Source organism: Martes martes (genome assembly GCF_963455335.1).
Source record: "Martes martes genome assembly, chromosome: X".
Classification (NCBI taxonomy): Eukaryota; Metazoa; Chordata; class Mammalia; order Carnivora; family Mustelidae; genus Martes; species Martes martes.
In genome coordinates, this window is record NC_137897.1 from 30,414,528 (window position 1) to 30,432,177 (window position 17,650).

Here is a 17,650-nt window from a genome sequence, read left to right on the forward strand (position 1 = left end):
ATAAAACCATAATGAAATTTTACTACAAACACATTAGAATGGTTAAACTAAAAAAATACTAACAACATAAAGTGTTGGGAAAGATGTAGAGAAGTGATTGCTCATATACTGCTGGTGGGAATGTAAAGGGATACAGCCATTCTGGAAAACTGGTAGTTTTTTGTAAAGGCAGACATACGACTATTTGTCATCCAACAGTTGCACTCCTGGGAATTTATCCCAGAAAAATGAAAGTTTATTTCTACATAAAAACATGTGCATGAATGTTCATGGCAGATTTATCCATAGTAGCCCAAATCTGCAAACTACCTAGTTGCCTGTCAGTAGGTGAATAAGTAAGCAAACTGGTCCATCCATAACATGAAGTACAGCAGTAGAAAGGAATGAAACACTGATAAGCACAACTTGATCAAATGTCCAGGGACTTACACTAAATGAAAAGGCCGATTTCAAAAATTTACTTACAATATGATTCCATTTATTTAACATTCTTGATGTGACAAATTTATAGAAATGGAGCATGGACTAGTGGTTGTAATGATTCAAGGATGGAGTAGGGGATCGAGTAGGGGTGTCTGTAAAAGGTCAACCAGAGGGATCCTTGTGGTGATGAAAATTTCCTATATCTTGACTATATTAATATAAATATTCTGGGTTTCCTCCTTTTTTTTCCTTTATTAAAAATTTATTTATTTTAGAGAGAGAGAGAGAGCTCGAGGGAAGATGCATTGGGGAGAGGCAGAGGGAGAAACATAATCTCAAGCTGACTCCCCAATGAACCCAACATGGGGCTCTATCCTACAACCCTGAGATCATGACCTGAGCTGAAATCAAGTCAGATGCTTAACCAAGTGAGCCACCCAGGTGCCCTTAAATATTCTGGTTTTTATATTGTTTTGTAGTTTTACAGGATGTTACCATGGAAGATAGCTGGGTAAAGGGTATATGGGATCTCTCTTTCATTTCTTAAAACTGCATATTTATAATTATTTCAAATATTTTTGTATTGTATATGGGTGATATTATAAGAGAATAATCCAAAGGATAAATATATACGCTGTGTTTGGTATCTATAGTATCTATTGCTTAAAAGATATACTATGCATCACTTATATTTATATGATTGCTAATAATCAGAGCTAAATAAGCAGAGTTCTAGCATTAGCATTTAGTAAGGAGACATTGTTTTTTTGTTTGTTTGTTTAAAGATTTTATTTATTTATTTGCTAGAGACACAGCGAGAAAGGGAACACATGCAGGAGCGTGGGAGACGAAGAAGCAGATTTCCTGCGGAGCAGGGAGCCCGATGTGGGGCTCAATCCCGGGACCCTGGGATCATGGGATCATGACCTGAGCCAAAGGCAGACGCTTAATGACTGAGCCACCCAGGCGCCCCTGGTTTTTCCCTTATAAGAGATCATTGATATGTTTCATGTTGATTTTAGTTAACATATATCATGTAATTTGACAATCAATAATAAAAATGTTATTTGATAAAGTAGTATGTTTTTGAAACTAAATATTGCTATTTGTGAATTGCAGGACATCCTTAAGACCTCAGTGTTTAGGGGTTCCTGGTGGCTCCGTCAGTTAAGCATCCGACTTTGCTTTTGCCCCAGGTCATGATCTCAGGATCATGGGATTGACGTCAGTGTCAAGGGATTGAACCTGACTCAGCGCTCAGCATGGAGTCTGCTAGAGATTCTCTACCCCTTTCCACCTGCCCCTCTTCCTGTTCTCTCTCTCAGTCTCTCTCTGTAAAAATATAATAAATAAAATCCTTAAAAAAAAAAAAAAAAGAGCTCAGTGTTTAGTGACATTTACCATGCGAGCTGCTGCCTAACGTAAAGTATGCCCAGGTCTCCAGATAATTGTCATGAATGTTTATTAAATTATGTCTGCTGCTGAGCATGATTTCACATTTTTAATAAAAATTCTCCTCCTGTTATGTCAAATGACCAATTTAACACACAAATAAGCACAGGTTCTAATCACATAGATTTGTAATTACGATTTATAGCATAAAGCAGGTGGATTTCTTAGCTAGTCAGTGAAGCTACTGATTTTATTACAAGACACAAAGCTACAGCTTTTCTTATGCAAAGATGTCTGGATGCCTGCCTTTTAGAAAAGTCTCTGTAACCTGAAATTTAGACCCACATACACCACTAGAATATTTCTACTCAGAGAACAGAAATTGAATTATTAAAATAGTTTATATAATGTCTGGGCTTGTAAAATGGAGCCCAAGGCACAGTGCCCCCCCCCCCATTTAAAAAATGCAATTTTCCTAGTTTCAGAAATAAAGGTGAAAGATACTCTAACAGAGAGAAGACTAGTATCTGCTTAAGCATTATAGGCCTTTAAGACAGGTAGAATGGCTGATAGATGTATAGATGAGTAGATGGAGAGAAGGGAAAGCAGAGAAATAAGTAAATTTTAAATGGTGAACTTTTGGTGGGACATGATTTTCCTTTAGTAAAATCTGCTTATAGTAAAATTTCCTACAGTGAATTGAAACTTGGTAATTACTACTGACCTCCAGCATTTCCTCTTCTTCTCACATCTGATATCCTTCCTGTTTCATTGAGAATAGACTCAAATCAGAGTCTAATTGTCTGGTTCTTCCATTATACCAACCAGCCTAATTCTATTTTTCACCCCTGTGTCTTGCATTCCCTCCCATTATATCGGAAAATTTCTCTGTACCCTTGTCGCCATCCTTCTGCTTGTTCGCTGAATCCCACAGCTATTCAACTACATGGAACTCTCCAGAAGTTTCTCCTTTTGTCTTCTCTATAATAATTCTTACTGTATTATTCCTAGCAACATACACCTGCTATAATAATAGCTCCTGATGTTAAAAGACATGTCTCTTTTTACCCCTTATCCTTGACAGCTACAATCCCATTTCTCTGATTGCAGAACATGGTGGAAGGTTGTCTATACTTACGGTCCTCACTTCTTACACCATTATCTTTTTCACCTAAACTAATCTGGATATATGGCCCATCTGTCCATGGATACTCTTTTTAAGTTCATCAGTAACCTAACACTGCCAGTTCTAATCATCTATATGCAGTCCTTGTCTTGTCCAACTCATGATCTTTACTCAACACAGCTGATCTCTGACTGTTTTGGAAACAACTGGCTTCCAAGACTTCATTCTCCTTTGATTCTCCTTCTCTCTCCCTGAAGTCCTCCTCATTCTCTTTTGGTTGTTTCTCCCTTATTCCCATCCCTGTGACTTCCTGGAGGCCCAAGGCTCAGTCTTCCTTTCATTTCTAGCCACATTCCTTCCCGATGAGGTCTCCTCATTCAGCCACACATGAGATTATAAGAACTTCTAAATTGATAGGCCCAGCTTCAGCCTCTCCTTAAATCCAGTTCATACAGCCACTTGCTATCTCCACAGTCCCTGCCATGGTTGTCTACAAGGCTTCTCAAACTTCCTTAGGTGCTCTGTGCAAACGACACCTTATCAGAGAAGCCTTCCTAGACCACCCTATGTTAACATCCACATGACTCTCTAACCCTTTCCTGTTTTATTTACACTTTTGCATACAAATACATTTTTTTATTGCTTGACTCCTACCCTCACCCCCTAACGCATACTGGAATGCATGACTCAGGAAAGCAGGGGATACATTTTTTTCACTGTTTCATTCCCAGTGCTTATTATAGTGCATGGCACATAGCATTTTCTGAATGAAGAAGTGAAGTATAAAACAGTGTAGAAACAGTGTTCTACTGTACAAAATGGGATTATGTGGATGGAACTGGAGTACTACCTTTGCCATAGCAAAATCTTGATTATGTATATTATATTCGCTTTTTCATAAAGGGAAAATCTCATTTAGAAATATAAATAATTTTCTGCATGCTAATAACAGAGCAAAGATTTAAACTTCTAAAGGTCATGCTCTACACTGTATCATAGAGTATTCCTGTAAGTAAAGAGAGAGATCTTACATGCATATACATATACACATGCGTTTACGTGTGTGCGCGCATGCGTGTGCGCACACACACGCTACTTAGTATGGTGCAGGGGCAAGGTTGGCATGGTAGTTGATCAATAAAGTATATTAGTTGTAGTACTAGACATTATTTTATCTTAGAATTTTCTGTGGGTGATCTTAATTGAAATTAAAATTAGCTACTTTCCAAGAAAATGTTCAATTCCCTGAAATTAATTTTTTGAATCTTATTTATCTTTTCTATTTGTGAGGAAAAAATGTTATCGCAGGATATTAGAGCTGGAAGGAACATTAAGGTAGTCTATTCCAAACACACAGGTAAAGCTCAAAACCCTTCTTTCATCATTGTCAGGACTTATGCAGCATGTTTTTGATGGCCTTTAATCATAGCAAACTCTCTCCTTCACTGTGCATCTGGTCAGGAGGCTCTGATTTTTATTTTTTTCATTTTATTTTTATTTACTTTAATTGTGTTGTTAGCCACCACACATTACATCATTAGTTCTTGATGCAGTGTTGCCCGATCCATTGTTTGCATATAACACCTAGTGCTCCAAGCAATATATGCCCTCCTTAATACCCATCACCAGGCTGACCCATCCCCCACGCCCCTCCCCTCTGAAACCCTCAGTTTGATTCCCGGAGTCCACAGTCTCTTGTGGTTCGTCTCCCCCTCCAGTCACCCCCCCACTGCCACTTCACTTTTCCTTTCCTTCTCCTAATGCCTCCATGTTATTCCTTATGTTCCACAAGTAAGTGAAACCATACGATAATTTACTTTCTCTGCTTGACTTACTTCACTTAGAGTAAAACGCAATCCCTGAAATGTCCTTTTTGCTATTCATTAGATGCCCCCATTCAGTTGAGTCAAGATACAAGGAGGAAAGGAGGAATCCTTCATCCCTAGCTTATCCATGATCATGGCTGCCAAATAGCAATCAGAATCAAGTTTCCTTATCTGTCCTATGGTTTTGTTTTTTTTTTTTTTTAAGAGGTCTTTTAAAAAAATAATTAATTTATTTATTTGAGAGAGAGAAACAGAGATAGAGAGAGAGAGACAGAGATAGTAAGAGAAAGCACAGGCAGGGAGAAGAGTGAGAGGCAAGCTCCCTCCTGAGCAGGGAGCCCAACACAGGGCTCAATTCCAGGACCCTGGGATCATGACCCGAGCTGAAGGCAGGTGTTCAACCCACTGAGCCACCCAAGCACCCCTGCCTTATGTTTGAGATTCTGGAATTAGAATTTCTGTAAGCCAATTCAATGGCATCCCATACTTCAGCCTTATCATGAAAAGATAATTTCATGAATTAGATTTGCTAGAGCTACAATAACTAAATACTAGACTGGGTATTAAAACTGGATTAAACAAAATAAATTTGTTTTCTCACAGTTTTGCAAGCTAGAAGTCTAAGATCAAGGAATTGGGAGGTTTGGTTTCTTCCAAGGTGTCTCTCTTTGGCTTGTAGATGGTTGCCTTCTCATCATGTCCTCACATCGTCTTTCCTTTGGGGTATGCACATTCCTGGTGTGTGTTTGTGTATCTGAATTTCCTCTTTTTATAAGGACACCAGTCATAATGAACTAGGGCCCACCCTAACAGTCTTATTTTAACTTAAGCACATCTGCAAAGGCCCTAACTTCGAATATAGTCACATTCTAAGATACAGGAAATGAGGGCTTCATCATATCAATAGTGGCCACACATAGTTCACCTCTACAGGAACCAGTGAAAGAACTCTTCTCCAAACCACCACATTAACAATTCTGTTCCATTTTTTTAGTCATAGTTTAAAAATTTTTGAAATCAATTTTTCAAAATATAAAGTATCCAAGTAGAAAGTGAATAGATTTCATGTTTGAAAATGGTTGATGACAAGTCCTGTTCATCTTGTGCTCTTATTTAAAATTAAAATTTAAAACTTGTACTCATTTAAAATAAAGCACGATAACCAAAATAATAGCATGACTTAGGGTGTTAATATGTTTCTTAGTATCTCTTTGATTACCTGACATGGGCCGTTCCCACGGCCATGCTAAATATTAGAAATTATGCTGTGGGAAGCAGTAATGTCATACCACTCAAGTGATTAAAAATGAATCTCCCAGGATGAAATACTTTCATTGCTAAAATGAGGATTATGCTCATTTTACTCTCTTGAGAAGATTTTCTTCTAAGAAGGCAGGAAACGTCATAGCCATTAAAGCATTGTATAATTTCTGTATTTCAAATGAGAGATCAGTGCATAAATATTTCTAACACCTTTAATCAAAAGAGCAATCAAAATAGCAGTTTTAAAATACACTGAATAAAATTTGAATGCTAAGTGCAACAAGACCATAGGAGATTTCAAAGGCAAAATAGTAATATCACACTTTGTAATGTTTCTCAAATATTAAGCATAAAGTATTATCAGGGTTTTGAAAATTCTTTAAATAATGTATATCTCTCATAAAATATATAGTCCATAAAATTAATTATGTAAAATAAAATGTGCATATCCCCCCCGATGTTTATTAGGGTTTTGAACTTAAAGAATGATAACTGTAATAGAAAAAAGTAAATATATGTGTGGTTAGTTTGTGTGGTTACCATATGGAAATGGGATAAAACAGAAAGAGATAAGCTCAGAAAATGTTTTGAGTTTAGAATGTTTATCAACCTAATGGGTATCATCATAGTAGCTGGATTTCCTTGTCAGAAGATATAAAAAAACTTATGTGGTTCCCCTCAGCTTTCTGCTAAATACATATGAAGATGCTGAAATAAGCCTCTGGCAAGACTGAAAATTAAAACTGGCTGCAAACCTATTCCAAGAACTTAGATGCACCTAATACAATGCCCAGATGAGAAATATAAAATAAAGGTCACGGGGCACCTGGGTAGCTCAGTCCTTAAGCATCTGCTTTCCATGGGAAGCCTGCTTCTCCCTCTCTCACTCCCCTTGCTTGTATTCCCTCTCTCGCTTTCTCTCTCTCTCAAATAAATAAATAAAATATTTAAAAAAATAAAAATAAAGGCCATATGCTTGCTCTTGGATAGATCTTGAATAGGCAAAAATGTCAGTTATCCCAAAAGTATAAATGTAGGATGATTCTATTAAATGGACTATTTGCACCCCATCCATTTCCTGGAGCTAACTGTTCATTCCAAATGTAGGAAAATTCTTTTAAAAAATTAGCTGGAGGAGGAGGCACTTAGTTCCACTAGAAAATAAAACACCTGTAATTACAGCAATGTGGCATGTACAGATGAAGAGAAAAAAAGACTGATGAAATCTAGGAAATTCAGAAAAAGAGTAAAATATGTATGGACATGCCATGAAGGTAGCATTTCAAGTCAGTGAATTTTTAAATAAGTGGTTTTGTATAATTGGTCCCATATAGAAAATCAGTAACATTGGATACATTCTTCTTCATTTCATATATATGGATAAATTACAAATGGATCCAATCACTATAAAAATGAGAGCTTATAGGTATTAGAAGAAAACGTGGGTAGATTCTTTGTACGGTAGAAGTGAGGACAGCTTTCCTGTCTCTACTCAAAGTGTTCCACAGGATAATGGGAAAACCACAGGAAATAAAACTCATTTGTGAGACACAAAATGAACTTGATAAATTCTCAAAGTTCTTTTTGATGTTAAATTTCAGTGATTTCATGGAAGTGAATAATAGCACAGTGATTCTTACTATTCAAAGATATAATAACAGTGAAGGAGACTTATGATCACTTCAGCAGAGAACTATTTCTACTTGTAGACCGGTAAAACGTTACAGCCACAAATAGGCTACTGGAATTTTAAGTAAACGGACTTATTTATCATTGCATTGTCTTTCCATAGTTTTGATTCAAAGATTATAAGAAAGCATGATGTTGGCAATGAATTACCCTTTTTGTATCTTTGTCTTGGCTCCTTACACCATCTAAATGTGTAGGTTTTACTTTTAGTCATACTAAAAGCTATTTTTAGTGATAACATAGAATTTTATAAGGGTAAACGATCCTTTCTAAACTTGATTTCCTTGGGGATACGTGGATGGTTTATTCCACCAGCTCTTTCTCTTTTTATTCCTATTCCAACTCTTTATCCTATCCTCTTGCTACTTTTATCCATTTGAATGCAATGATTCATTAAACCTCTAGAGTTCACGAAGACAAAGTTGAAGATGGCAGACACTGTTTAGATATCTTAAGCAACACTGTCTTCTTTGACCAGTTTTTGCACCAAATTGTCTCACTTTCTCGACCTCTAAAATGAGAAACATAGTAGTGTATAATTTGCAGTGATTTTCCGAGATTCAAGTGGGGTATTGTGTGAAAAATACTTAGCACAGTGCCTGGCATGGAACAAATACTTAATACATATTAAGTAGTATTCATATTAATTATTAACTGCTATTAACTACGCTATGAGACAGAAAGTTTTCATTTCCTGAAGGAGTAAAATTTAAAATTTAAAAATTTATAAGAATTTTGAGTTGGGATATTTTGCACAGGGGCCGTTTTCTAATCTTTTCTTAATGTTCTTAATGGTTTAGTACAGTGTTCTTAGCTGAGAAAAAATCGCTTCGAAAATCATTGATTTTTATAACAAAGAATTTAAATAACCAGAATATAGTCAATCATCTCTTCTTTTCTTGTGAAGAAATAGTGTTACTCTTCAAAATAAAGGAAGACATCCATCCCTCAGAAATCCTCACTGCTTTAAACAGCCAGAAGCTCACCATGCTTCCAGCCTCTCAATACTTGTCCAATAGGAAGGACACATTGTTTTTCAAAGTGTGGCCACATGACCATGTGCTTCTAGAACGAATAAGGAGCTAATTAAACATGCAGCTTTTGGGCCCCAGCCCAGACTGAATAAGTCAGAATCTATAGGTGGAGCTTAGCAGGCTTCTGTCTAACAAGTTTTGCAGGTGATTCTTACGTAACGGTTAAAAATTTTCAATTTTATTAGAACACCAGAAGATGCTGTCAGTTTTTCTGTCTTCTGGGGTTTACAACCTGGAGTGGATCCCCCTTTCTTTCACAAATAATCTTTGGCTTCCCTCCTGGATCAATTGAATAAATGAACACTTTACTGGTAACAATTTTGGTACTCCAAGCTGAAACCTGGAGCTGTTATTGTCTAGGAAAAAAAAAAATACAAAGTATTGAGAGGGTCAAAAATTGCTGCACTTTGGCTTTTGCAAAATGTAGCCGAAGACTTGGGGGGCACCTGGGTGGCTCAGTTGTTTAAGCATCTGCCTTCCAGCGTGGCCTGGGGCTCCCTACTCAACCTGGAGTCTGCTTTTCCCTCTCCCTTTGCCCCTCCCCCATCTCATGCTCCCTTGCGTGCTTTCTCACACTCTCACTCTCAAATAAATAAATAAATAAAATCTTCTAAAAAATGTAGTAAGACTTGGAAAGACTCATGGGTTTTATGGTTCTTTTATCACTCTGGGAAACCCAAGCCATCACTTTGCAACATTTCCTCATCCCTTCCAGCCTCATCAGGAGAAACTTCTTGCCTCAGGATAAAATGTGTTTTTAATAGGGTTGTTGGCATTTAAGGAAAATTAGTGAAGCCAGTGAAGTGCGCTTATAATTTAGCATGAAGCATTTTCTTGCTCAGAAGTGATTTTGAAAAACTGATAATAAAGGAATTAGGAGATTATATTCAGCTGTTAAAATTATATTTGTGTAAGACTAATGAATCATAGACCTATACCCCTGAAACATAATATATGTTAATTTAAAAAAAGAAAGAAAAAGAAAAAAATTATATTCTGAAAATGTTTACCACATTAAAAAATTTTTTGTGTGTTTTTTACAGGAATCACATTGCCTCCTAAAGGAACTATAGATATCCCAGTGTTATTTATGCCCCACGTTATGAAATTACACAGAACAATGGTCATTGTTCAAATGATGAGGGCGAACAGAGAAAGTTGGCCTATTGACAATTTTGATGAATTGAGCACAGAGATGAAAAGGTAACTTTTAAATAATAGGACATTGAATGAAAATGATTTTGACTGGTGCTGACATGATCACTTTCTTTTCTATGTTATGCAATGTAAAGTTCATGATTTTATATTCTCTGAAGTGTTGAAATTTATATGTTCAGAAGAGGAAAATATATTCACTATATGGATATAGTATATATCATTTGATGTTCAGAGGGATTTGAAGTTCAGAGTGATGAACAAGTCAACCTTAAGTATCAGGTCAATGAATCAGAATCGGAGACAGGCAAAGGGACTCCTTCTGACTGGGAAAATAGTTCCTGCTGAGACAACAAATAATAAATCTCTAGAGAACAACCTGAAGCAGCTTATCTTGGCAGAGTATAGGACTGGTGATGCTGGCTTTCACCAAGTGATGGCCCTGTGCCAGGTGGGGATGACACCCTAAGGAAACGCCTCCATGACTACTGCCATTACCTATGTCCCTACCAGGATGCGCTTCACTAAAATTTAAGCAAACTCCAATGATACAAAATGTATTTGTTTTCTCTGCTTTTATAGTTTCATTAAATAATGATCTTAAAATCTTAATTTAAAAGGAATTCTTACTTTGTCCTATGTGTGGATATTTCTTCTCTACATTTAAAACAATTCTGTGAGCCCCCTCGTGTCCGTTCTGTCATGATGTTCACCATTCGGACAGTCCAGACTGCCTATGTATTTGTGGGTCCCAGTGTAAAATGAAAATGAGGGAGCCCTTGTTAAAAAATGGTTGAGAGTTTCACGACAGTTACAGTGGTGTATTAAACAAGCATGGAACAATTCTATATGTGGGGTCCTTGTGCTGTTTGTTGCACAACTAGTGTGCTCATGAAGCTAGTCCTGCCTACTGTGTCTTAGGTTTCATTTTAACAAGGAAAGCCCATTTTCAACAATGACCAGACCCATTTTGTATCATTGCTGTTGTCTTGATGGTATATGATAGACTTAGAATATTTTGGCAAATGCCCTCTTTTACTGATATCCCCCAAAAGTAAATTCTTTGTCACTGTACTTAACAGCATTTTTTGTCTTTTGCATTTTGCCTGTCCAATTTAGAATATAACCCATATACATTGGGGAGGGTATGTGCTATGATGAGTGCTGTGAAATGTGTAAACCTGGCGATTCACAGACCTGTACCCCTGGGGATAAAAATACATTATACGTTTATTAAAATAAATAAATAAATTTTAAAAAATAAATAAATAAATAAATAAATTCCACTTAAAAAAAAAGAATATAACCCATATGAACTGCATTACCTCTGATAAATCATATTTTAGTCTCATCAATAAATGCCAATACGACCTTTTAAAAGCAGGGGAAAAGTTCTTTATGTTTCACTTACATCTCAGGATCATTGTGCTACATTTTTGTTTGTGATAATTTCCCAGGGTTTGCTTTGAAATGTTCATAACATTTACTGAAGATGTTTTGTATTTCGTAGTTTCTCTCTACGAAAGTTTAAATTTATGAGCTCTGCTAAAATACCATTAAGTTAATAATGAATATTCTCTTTCATGCTAATATTGAAAGTGTTCCTATTTTTGTTTACTCTTCCTAATTTAATTTCTCATTAGAACCATGGGAATAGAAAGTGGAGAAATCCAAGAAATACACTGGAAATACCCTATCCTTGGGCTTCCGCAGGCAGTAAACCCTAAATTCCCTCAAGGTACGTACATTTTGGAGTCAGAGAACACAAAGATGCTAAGTGATCTTAGAGGCTCCTTTAATCCCATCTTTTCTTGTACAAGGAAGAGAACTAAGGTCCAGAGGAAGTAAGTCATGAAGTGACAGAGGAGGTAGGAGCGCCAGGACTGAATCTGGTCTCCTAATCATAAGTCCAGTGATCTTTCCATCAAACCACACCATTTCCTGTTGTTCTTCCCGTTGATGAAAACCTCAAAATCAGCTAAGATAGAAATATCAGGGACGCCGGGGTGGCTCAGTGGGTTAAAGCCTCTGCCTTCAGCTCAGGTCATGATCCCAGAGTCCTGGGATCGAGCCCCGCATCGGGCTCTGTGCTCAGCGGGGAGCCTGCTTCCTCCTCTCTCTCTGCCTGCCTCTCTGCCTACTTGTGATCTCTGTCTGTCAAATAAATAAATAAAATCTTTTAAAAAAATATATCATTAACGTCAGACCCCTTCATCCCGCATTCTGTGAGGCCCTTGGAGAACTGCTCTAGGTCTGCAAGATTCCCAGGTACTTTGGTTCTTAGATCACACTTATTTGCCAGATTCCAGCTTCTGTGTAACTCTAAATCTCATCCGAGAACTATCCTATGGGGACACTGTTGTCCCAGACACTAAACTTGTATGATGTCCTTCAGAAACCAGTCAGAATGTACTGAAGTTTTCACAGAGGTTCACTTCACTACCGTACACAAAACGTAAAATCCCTCCTCTTAAAATGCCTTTCTTTTTCTCAGCGACCCCTCTGTTTCTTTCCCCGACTCCGAACGTCTCTCAAGTTTCTATGTGTTCTCTTTCCTCAGTACTCTTCTCACTTCTTCTGCCTTCCTTGATTCTCCCATTTTCTTCCCAGAGTAAGCCTAAGAAATACAATTCCTCTTGGCTATCCATAAAGCTACCTCTTACCAGGCCTTACGCATAGCTCTTCATAACCGAGGAACGCTGAATTGCTCAGCCCCACAAAGAGATAGCACTTTGGAGCCCCTCTCCTAAGCAACACAGATGACCTGAAAGAAGTCTTGAAATTTTGAATTTTTCTTCTCCTTCCAGTAGCAGTCTTTGGTAGTGAAGCAGAGTTAGTCCTGTACTGGCATATATTGTGTCACCACACCTCAAAAGGAGAGAAAATAGTAAGTTTGACTCGTGGATAACAGTATTTCCCCAGATACACTGAAGGCCAAGGTTACATATTGCTTTATGTCATTTGATTTTAAAATCCACATATGTAGCTGTACCTTTGACAGTAAATGTCATTTGTCTTACTTGAAGTATTTTTGCTCTTAAGTTAAAAAATTATCAACACATAAATGTTTCAAATATACTAAATTATCTTCTGAATGCCTCACAAACATACCAAAATGGTTCTTTTACTTCCTTCTGGAAGATAACTGTTTATATACTTACCATAGAGCTGAACGGTTCAAAATTTATAATACAGTCATCTGATCAAAGTGATATAATAAACCCTAGACGTTACTTTGTTGAAATACTAACAGCAACATTGCTCATGCAGACACAGTTTTGTTTTTCCCAGATTAAAGATTTAAAGCAGATTTTTTTTCAGTCCGAAACAAAGCCCATGAAAACATAAGACATAAATTTCTTGCAGCATTTTCTTCAAAGAAAGTTAAACATGCTGCAAAAACAAAAAGCCATTTTCTATCAAATCACTTCTCTTGGTAATTATTCAATTTTTAAATTAAGTGTGAGTTCTGTAAATAGCCTGTGTTGCTTTAGCACAACCCAGTAGTAACATCAGTGTTCTGAAACAGATTGTGTACTAGTTATTAAATCATTTTAGCAGAAGTCTAAAGCCTATCCTAGTAATTATTTTTGCCTACAAATGCCCTTGAGAAAAAAATGAATACAATTATATAAATACATATTGCTTTCTTTCTGTACAGTCCATCCTTCATTCTTATGAACACATCAGAGAGAACCTATTGCTTTCCCCGCTCAACTGCATCACCTTTGATGCTTATTGTTTCTCTTCTGTTTTTCTGTGTCTGTCACTCAGGTTATTCTTAAACCCAGGATACTTGTTGTTCTGTGAGCCACCTTTTCTTTGTGTGTATTCCTATCTGCTCCAATCCGTTGGGGCAGATAATTGGAAAAGGACTCTCCTACTCTCACAGTATGAAGACAATGGAATGTGAATCCATTGTAATTGAGTAATCCGTGCATTACCAGGGCACTAATTTCCGAAGGACTTAGAGGACAAGACTAGTGACATGATACTAATTGTAACTTTGATCACACTAATTTCCAATTTAATGCTTTAAGACTGAAGCTAATTAAAACCAGAGAAGCCTGTACATTTTCCTCAATCATTTCAACCCTCTTAATTTACATCTTGTATTTCACTACTTATTCTAAGTTCAAAATATTCAATATCAACCTATAAGTTTTAGAATTAAAAATAAATTTATGTTAGATATTTATAAGTGTGATGCATAATTAGAAAAAACATAAATCTGAGGACATAATCTAGTTGTGCAGTTTAGATGAATATATTATTATTGATGTCACCACAGTATAGTATAATACATTTTCAAAGCTTTTTTATATTGATTCCCTTTTATCCCCTGTTATATTTATATTTTCTGTGCATCTGAATTGATAAAAATATAACATCTAACATATATGTGTGTGTATATATATACATATATACACACACATACTTTTTAAACGATTTATTTATTTATTATTTTTTTAGAGGGGAGGAGGGGCAGAGGAAGAAGGAAAGAGAGAGTCTCAAGCAGACTCCCTGCTGAGCATGGAGCCTGACATGGGGCTCCATCTCATGACCGTGAGATCATGGCCTGAGCCAAAAATCAAGAGTCAGATGCTTAACTGACTGAGCCATCCATGTGCCCCAAGAATCTAATGTATTTTTGAGAAAAATTATATTTATTCATGTGGGCTCTAGTGTACTTGGCGCATGATATTATAGAGCTAATGCCAAAGGAATTCATTGATAACTCCTTTGTGTAATTAGTAGTTGTATATAGAAATGATATTTTGGTTTCTCACAAGATCACTGACAACTTCTTCTGTACTTAATATAAGAAAACATTGAAATTTAATATATATGTAAAAATATATAAAGATTCAGGGGCACCTGGGTGGCTCAGTCAATTGAGCATCCATCTTTTGGTTTTAGCTCAGGACATGATCCTAAGATCAAGCCCTGCAGTGGGCTCCAGCCTTGCATGGGGCTCCCCGCTCAGCAGGGAATATTCTTGAAGAGTCTCTCCCTCTGGCCCTCCCCCCACTTGTGCTTTCTCTCTCTCTCTCAAATAAATAAATAACTCTTTAAAAATATATATAAAGTTTTAATGCTGTATATTAAATTAATATTATAATCACATTTTAACATTAACATTAATTTTAAATAATTCATTACAATTTTACCTTTAACTGTTAGTGTACTTTGTAAATTTAAAAGCAATTTACAAAAGAAAATCAAAATATTCTACTGAGATAATTTAAATATGAATTTTAAAGTGCATGTGAATAAAGAATAGGAAATATTTTTGAAGTGTTTCTACAAAATAAATGTTACAGAACTTATTTTTTAAAATTATTTGAAAGTATTTGCTGTAGTATTACTGTGTAAGCAGAGTTTGGTATTTGCCACAATGAACATAAAACAGATAGCTGAACAACTCATGTGTTCCTGACCACCAGTCGAATTATTGATATGACTGACTAGGTAAGTTCCTAAATCAAATTTTACATCCTAATATAATCTTCTGTAATCTAGTATATATCTTCTGGGTTAATCTCTGTCATGCTATTTTTACATATTATTCAATATTATTTGTTTCCAAATGTCAATGTATATAGATACTGCATGAGTGTGCGTGTTATGCAGACACAGTAAGTCAAAGTATGCGAAAGGTTATTTTTCATGACATAATTCATTTTCTTCCATCTCAACTGGAAATGTTTCTCTCCTGCAGTTGTCATAAAATGTCAGTCCAGGAAGCGGGTAGAACAGGAGGTGGAAGTCACGCTGACTGGTCATTTTTTTGGAGAAAATCCTATCTTAGGTGCGACAGATTTTGTAGTGATTCCAAAAAAATACTCGGGTGATTCTTACGAAGATATCAATGGTAAGAGAACCACAGTCATGGATATAAAAAATGATAATAAATAAAAACTCAATTCCCTTAAATTGCAGGTTGCTGATTCTTCAGTTATATGAAAGTCCACACTCAATATGTTTCAGTCACAATATATCCTAAAGATAGAGCTCAACAAGGGTTCAGTGATGTTTGTTCTCTTCACATAGTGATTATTTCCAAAAGGAAGACAATTGTAGTTGTTAATGGATTTGTGAGGATAGGTTATGATTCTGTCATCAGTGAGGAGAGAAAAAACTGTAGTAACTCATTTCCACATCCCTTCACTTTTAATCTCTTCCTTTATTCTCTCTTTCTGATTTAAGGAATATGATTGAAACCATGTCTTGCAGCTTTAAATTCAGAAACAAAACCTTGAATAAAATGTTCCTTATTTAAAGAAATTGAAAAAGTGACATAAATTAGAAGCAATCCCCAAATAAATTTTGTATAATAATCCTTCTGGCATTTGAAGTCTTAAAACTTGTCAACAAGTTAATACGAAGACCTGGCAAAATCAAATCCCAGTGATGCAAGGTTTAGTTTTCAACTGTCTTCCATCTGAACTGAGGTAGAATGGTCCTATTTCACATTGAAAGGGAAATTTCCTATGGCAGTATTTTATTAAAATCAAGGGGGAGAATCAATGTTTATGTATTATTTAAAAAAACAAATTGACCACAAAATTAAGTGTGAAATTCCTGCAGAAACAAAGTTTCTTCCCTAGTTTTCTCATTCATATCTATAGTTTTTTACCTTGATCTTAGTATTATTATCTTTGTGTCTGATTTAATTATTTCAGTGATAAAAGAATATAAATGAGATATAACTGAAGAGAGAGTCTGAATATATGAGTACAGAAGGAGTATACAAGAGTAAAATAGTTAATTTTTTTGCAATATTGGCTATTTCTATTAAATAAGAAATGCTCATTTTAAACAATTCCAGAAATTTCTGAAGTGATACAGATAGCCACCCTAAACTCAAGTCAGTCTTATTTGGATGGTTGTTACAACTTAATAAATTTGATATATACAGTCTTGTGCTTCCAGCCATACCTGAGGGGTGGAAACATGCTAGAAATTTAACCAGCTATTTTAACCCAGACCAAATAACAATGATAAGCAAGAGAGGCTTATTTCTCATTCTTTTTTTTTTTTTTCCTTTTTAAGATTTTATTTATTTGAGAGAGAGAGAGAGTGAGTGAAAGCACGAGTAGGGGGAGCAGGGGGAGCAGAGGAAACAGACCCCCCACTAAGCTGGGAGCCCAACAAAGTACTCAATCCGAAGCCCCTGGGATCATGACCTGAGCTGAAGGCTGACACTTAACCGACTGAGCCACCCAGGTGCCCTTCGTTTCTCTTTTATGTGAAAGCCTGGATCTGTAGGTCCAAGGAGTGTGGTGCCTGTGTTCCTTAGACCATCCAGGGACCCAGGTTCCTTTTCTCTTGTTGCTCCACCATCCCCTGTGCTGGCTTCATCTGCCTGTCAGTTGAGGACTCACATCTGCCGTGGAGAGCAGACGGGTTCCCTTTAAAGCCATGACCTGAAGATGCACCCATCATTTCTACTTGCATCTCGTTGCTCAGAACTCAGTCACATGGACACGTCTAACTGCAGTTGAAGCTGGGAAATGGAATCTCTTTATCCAGGCCCAGATTAAATTTGGGGACTTTCTATTACTAAAAAGGAAGAAAGGAAAAAAATAAATATTGGGAAGACAGTGAGCAGTCTCTGCCATGTTTTATTTACTGTGGACTGATAAAATCTATCCATGGTCAATCCATCTAAGAGTACTTACTAAAAACTTATTATACATTAAATATTTTTCTGGGCCTGGAAACTAATATCCCCCATA

General features: G+C 36.3%; 1 protein-coding gene across 1 annotated transcript in view; it reads left to right on the forward strand.

The window, feature by feature from the left end:
* Positions 1 to 17,650, forward strand: part of CFAP47 (cilia and flagella associated protein 47) — a gene marked incomplete at its 5' end in the record, with an annotated part of 422,483 nt that overhangs the window by 342,211 nt on the left and 62,622 nt on the right. Inside the window, 3 exons of the mRNA XM_080795480.1 lie at positions 9,797 to 9,956; positions 11,552 to 11,646; positions 15,631 to 15,783. Coding sequence (XP_080651606.1) covers positions 9,797 to 9,956; positions 11,552 to 11,646; positions 15,631 to 15,783 — 408 coding nt within the window. The remainder of the gene's footprint in view (positions 1 to 9,796; positions 9,957 to 11,551; positions 11,647 to 15,630; positions 15,784 to 17,650) is intronic.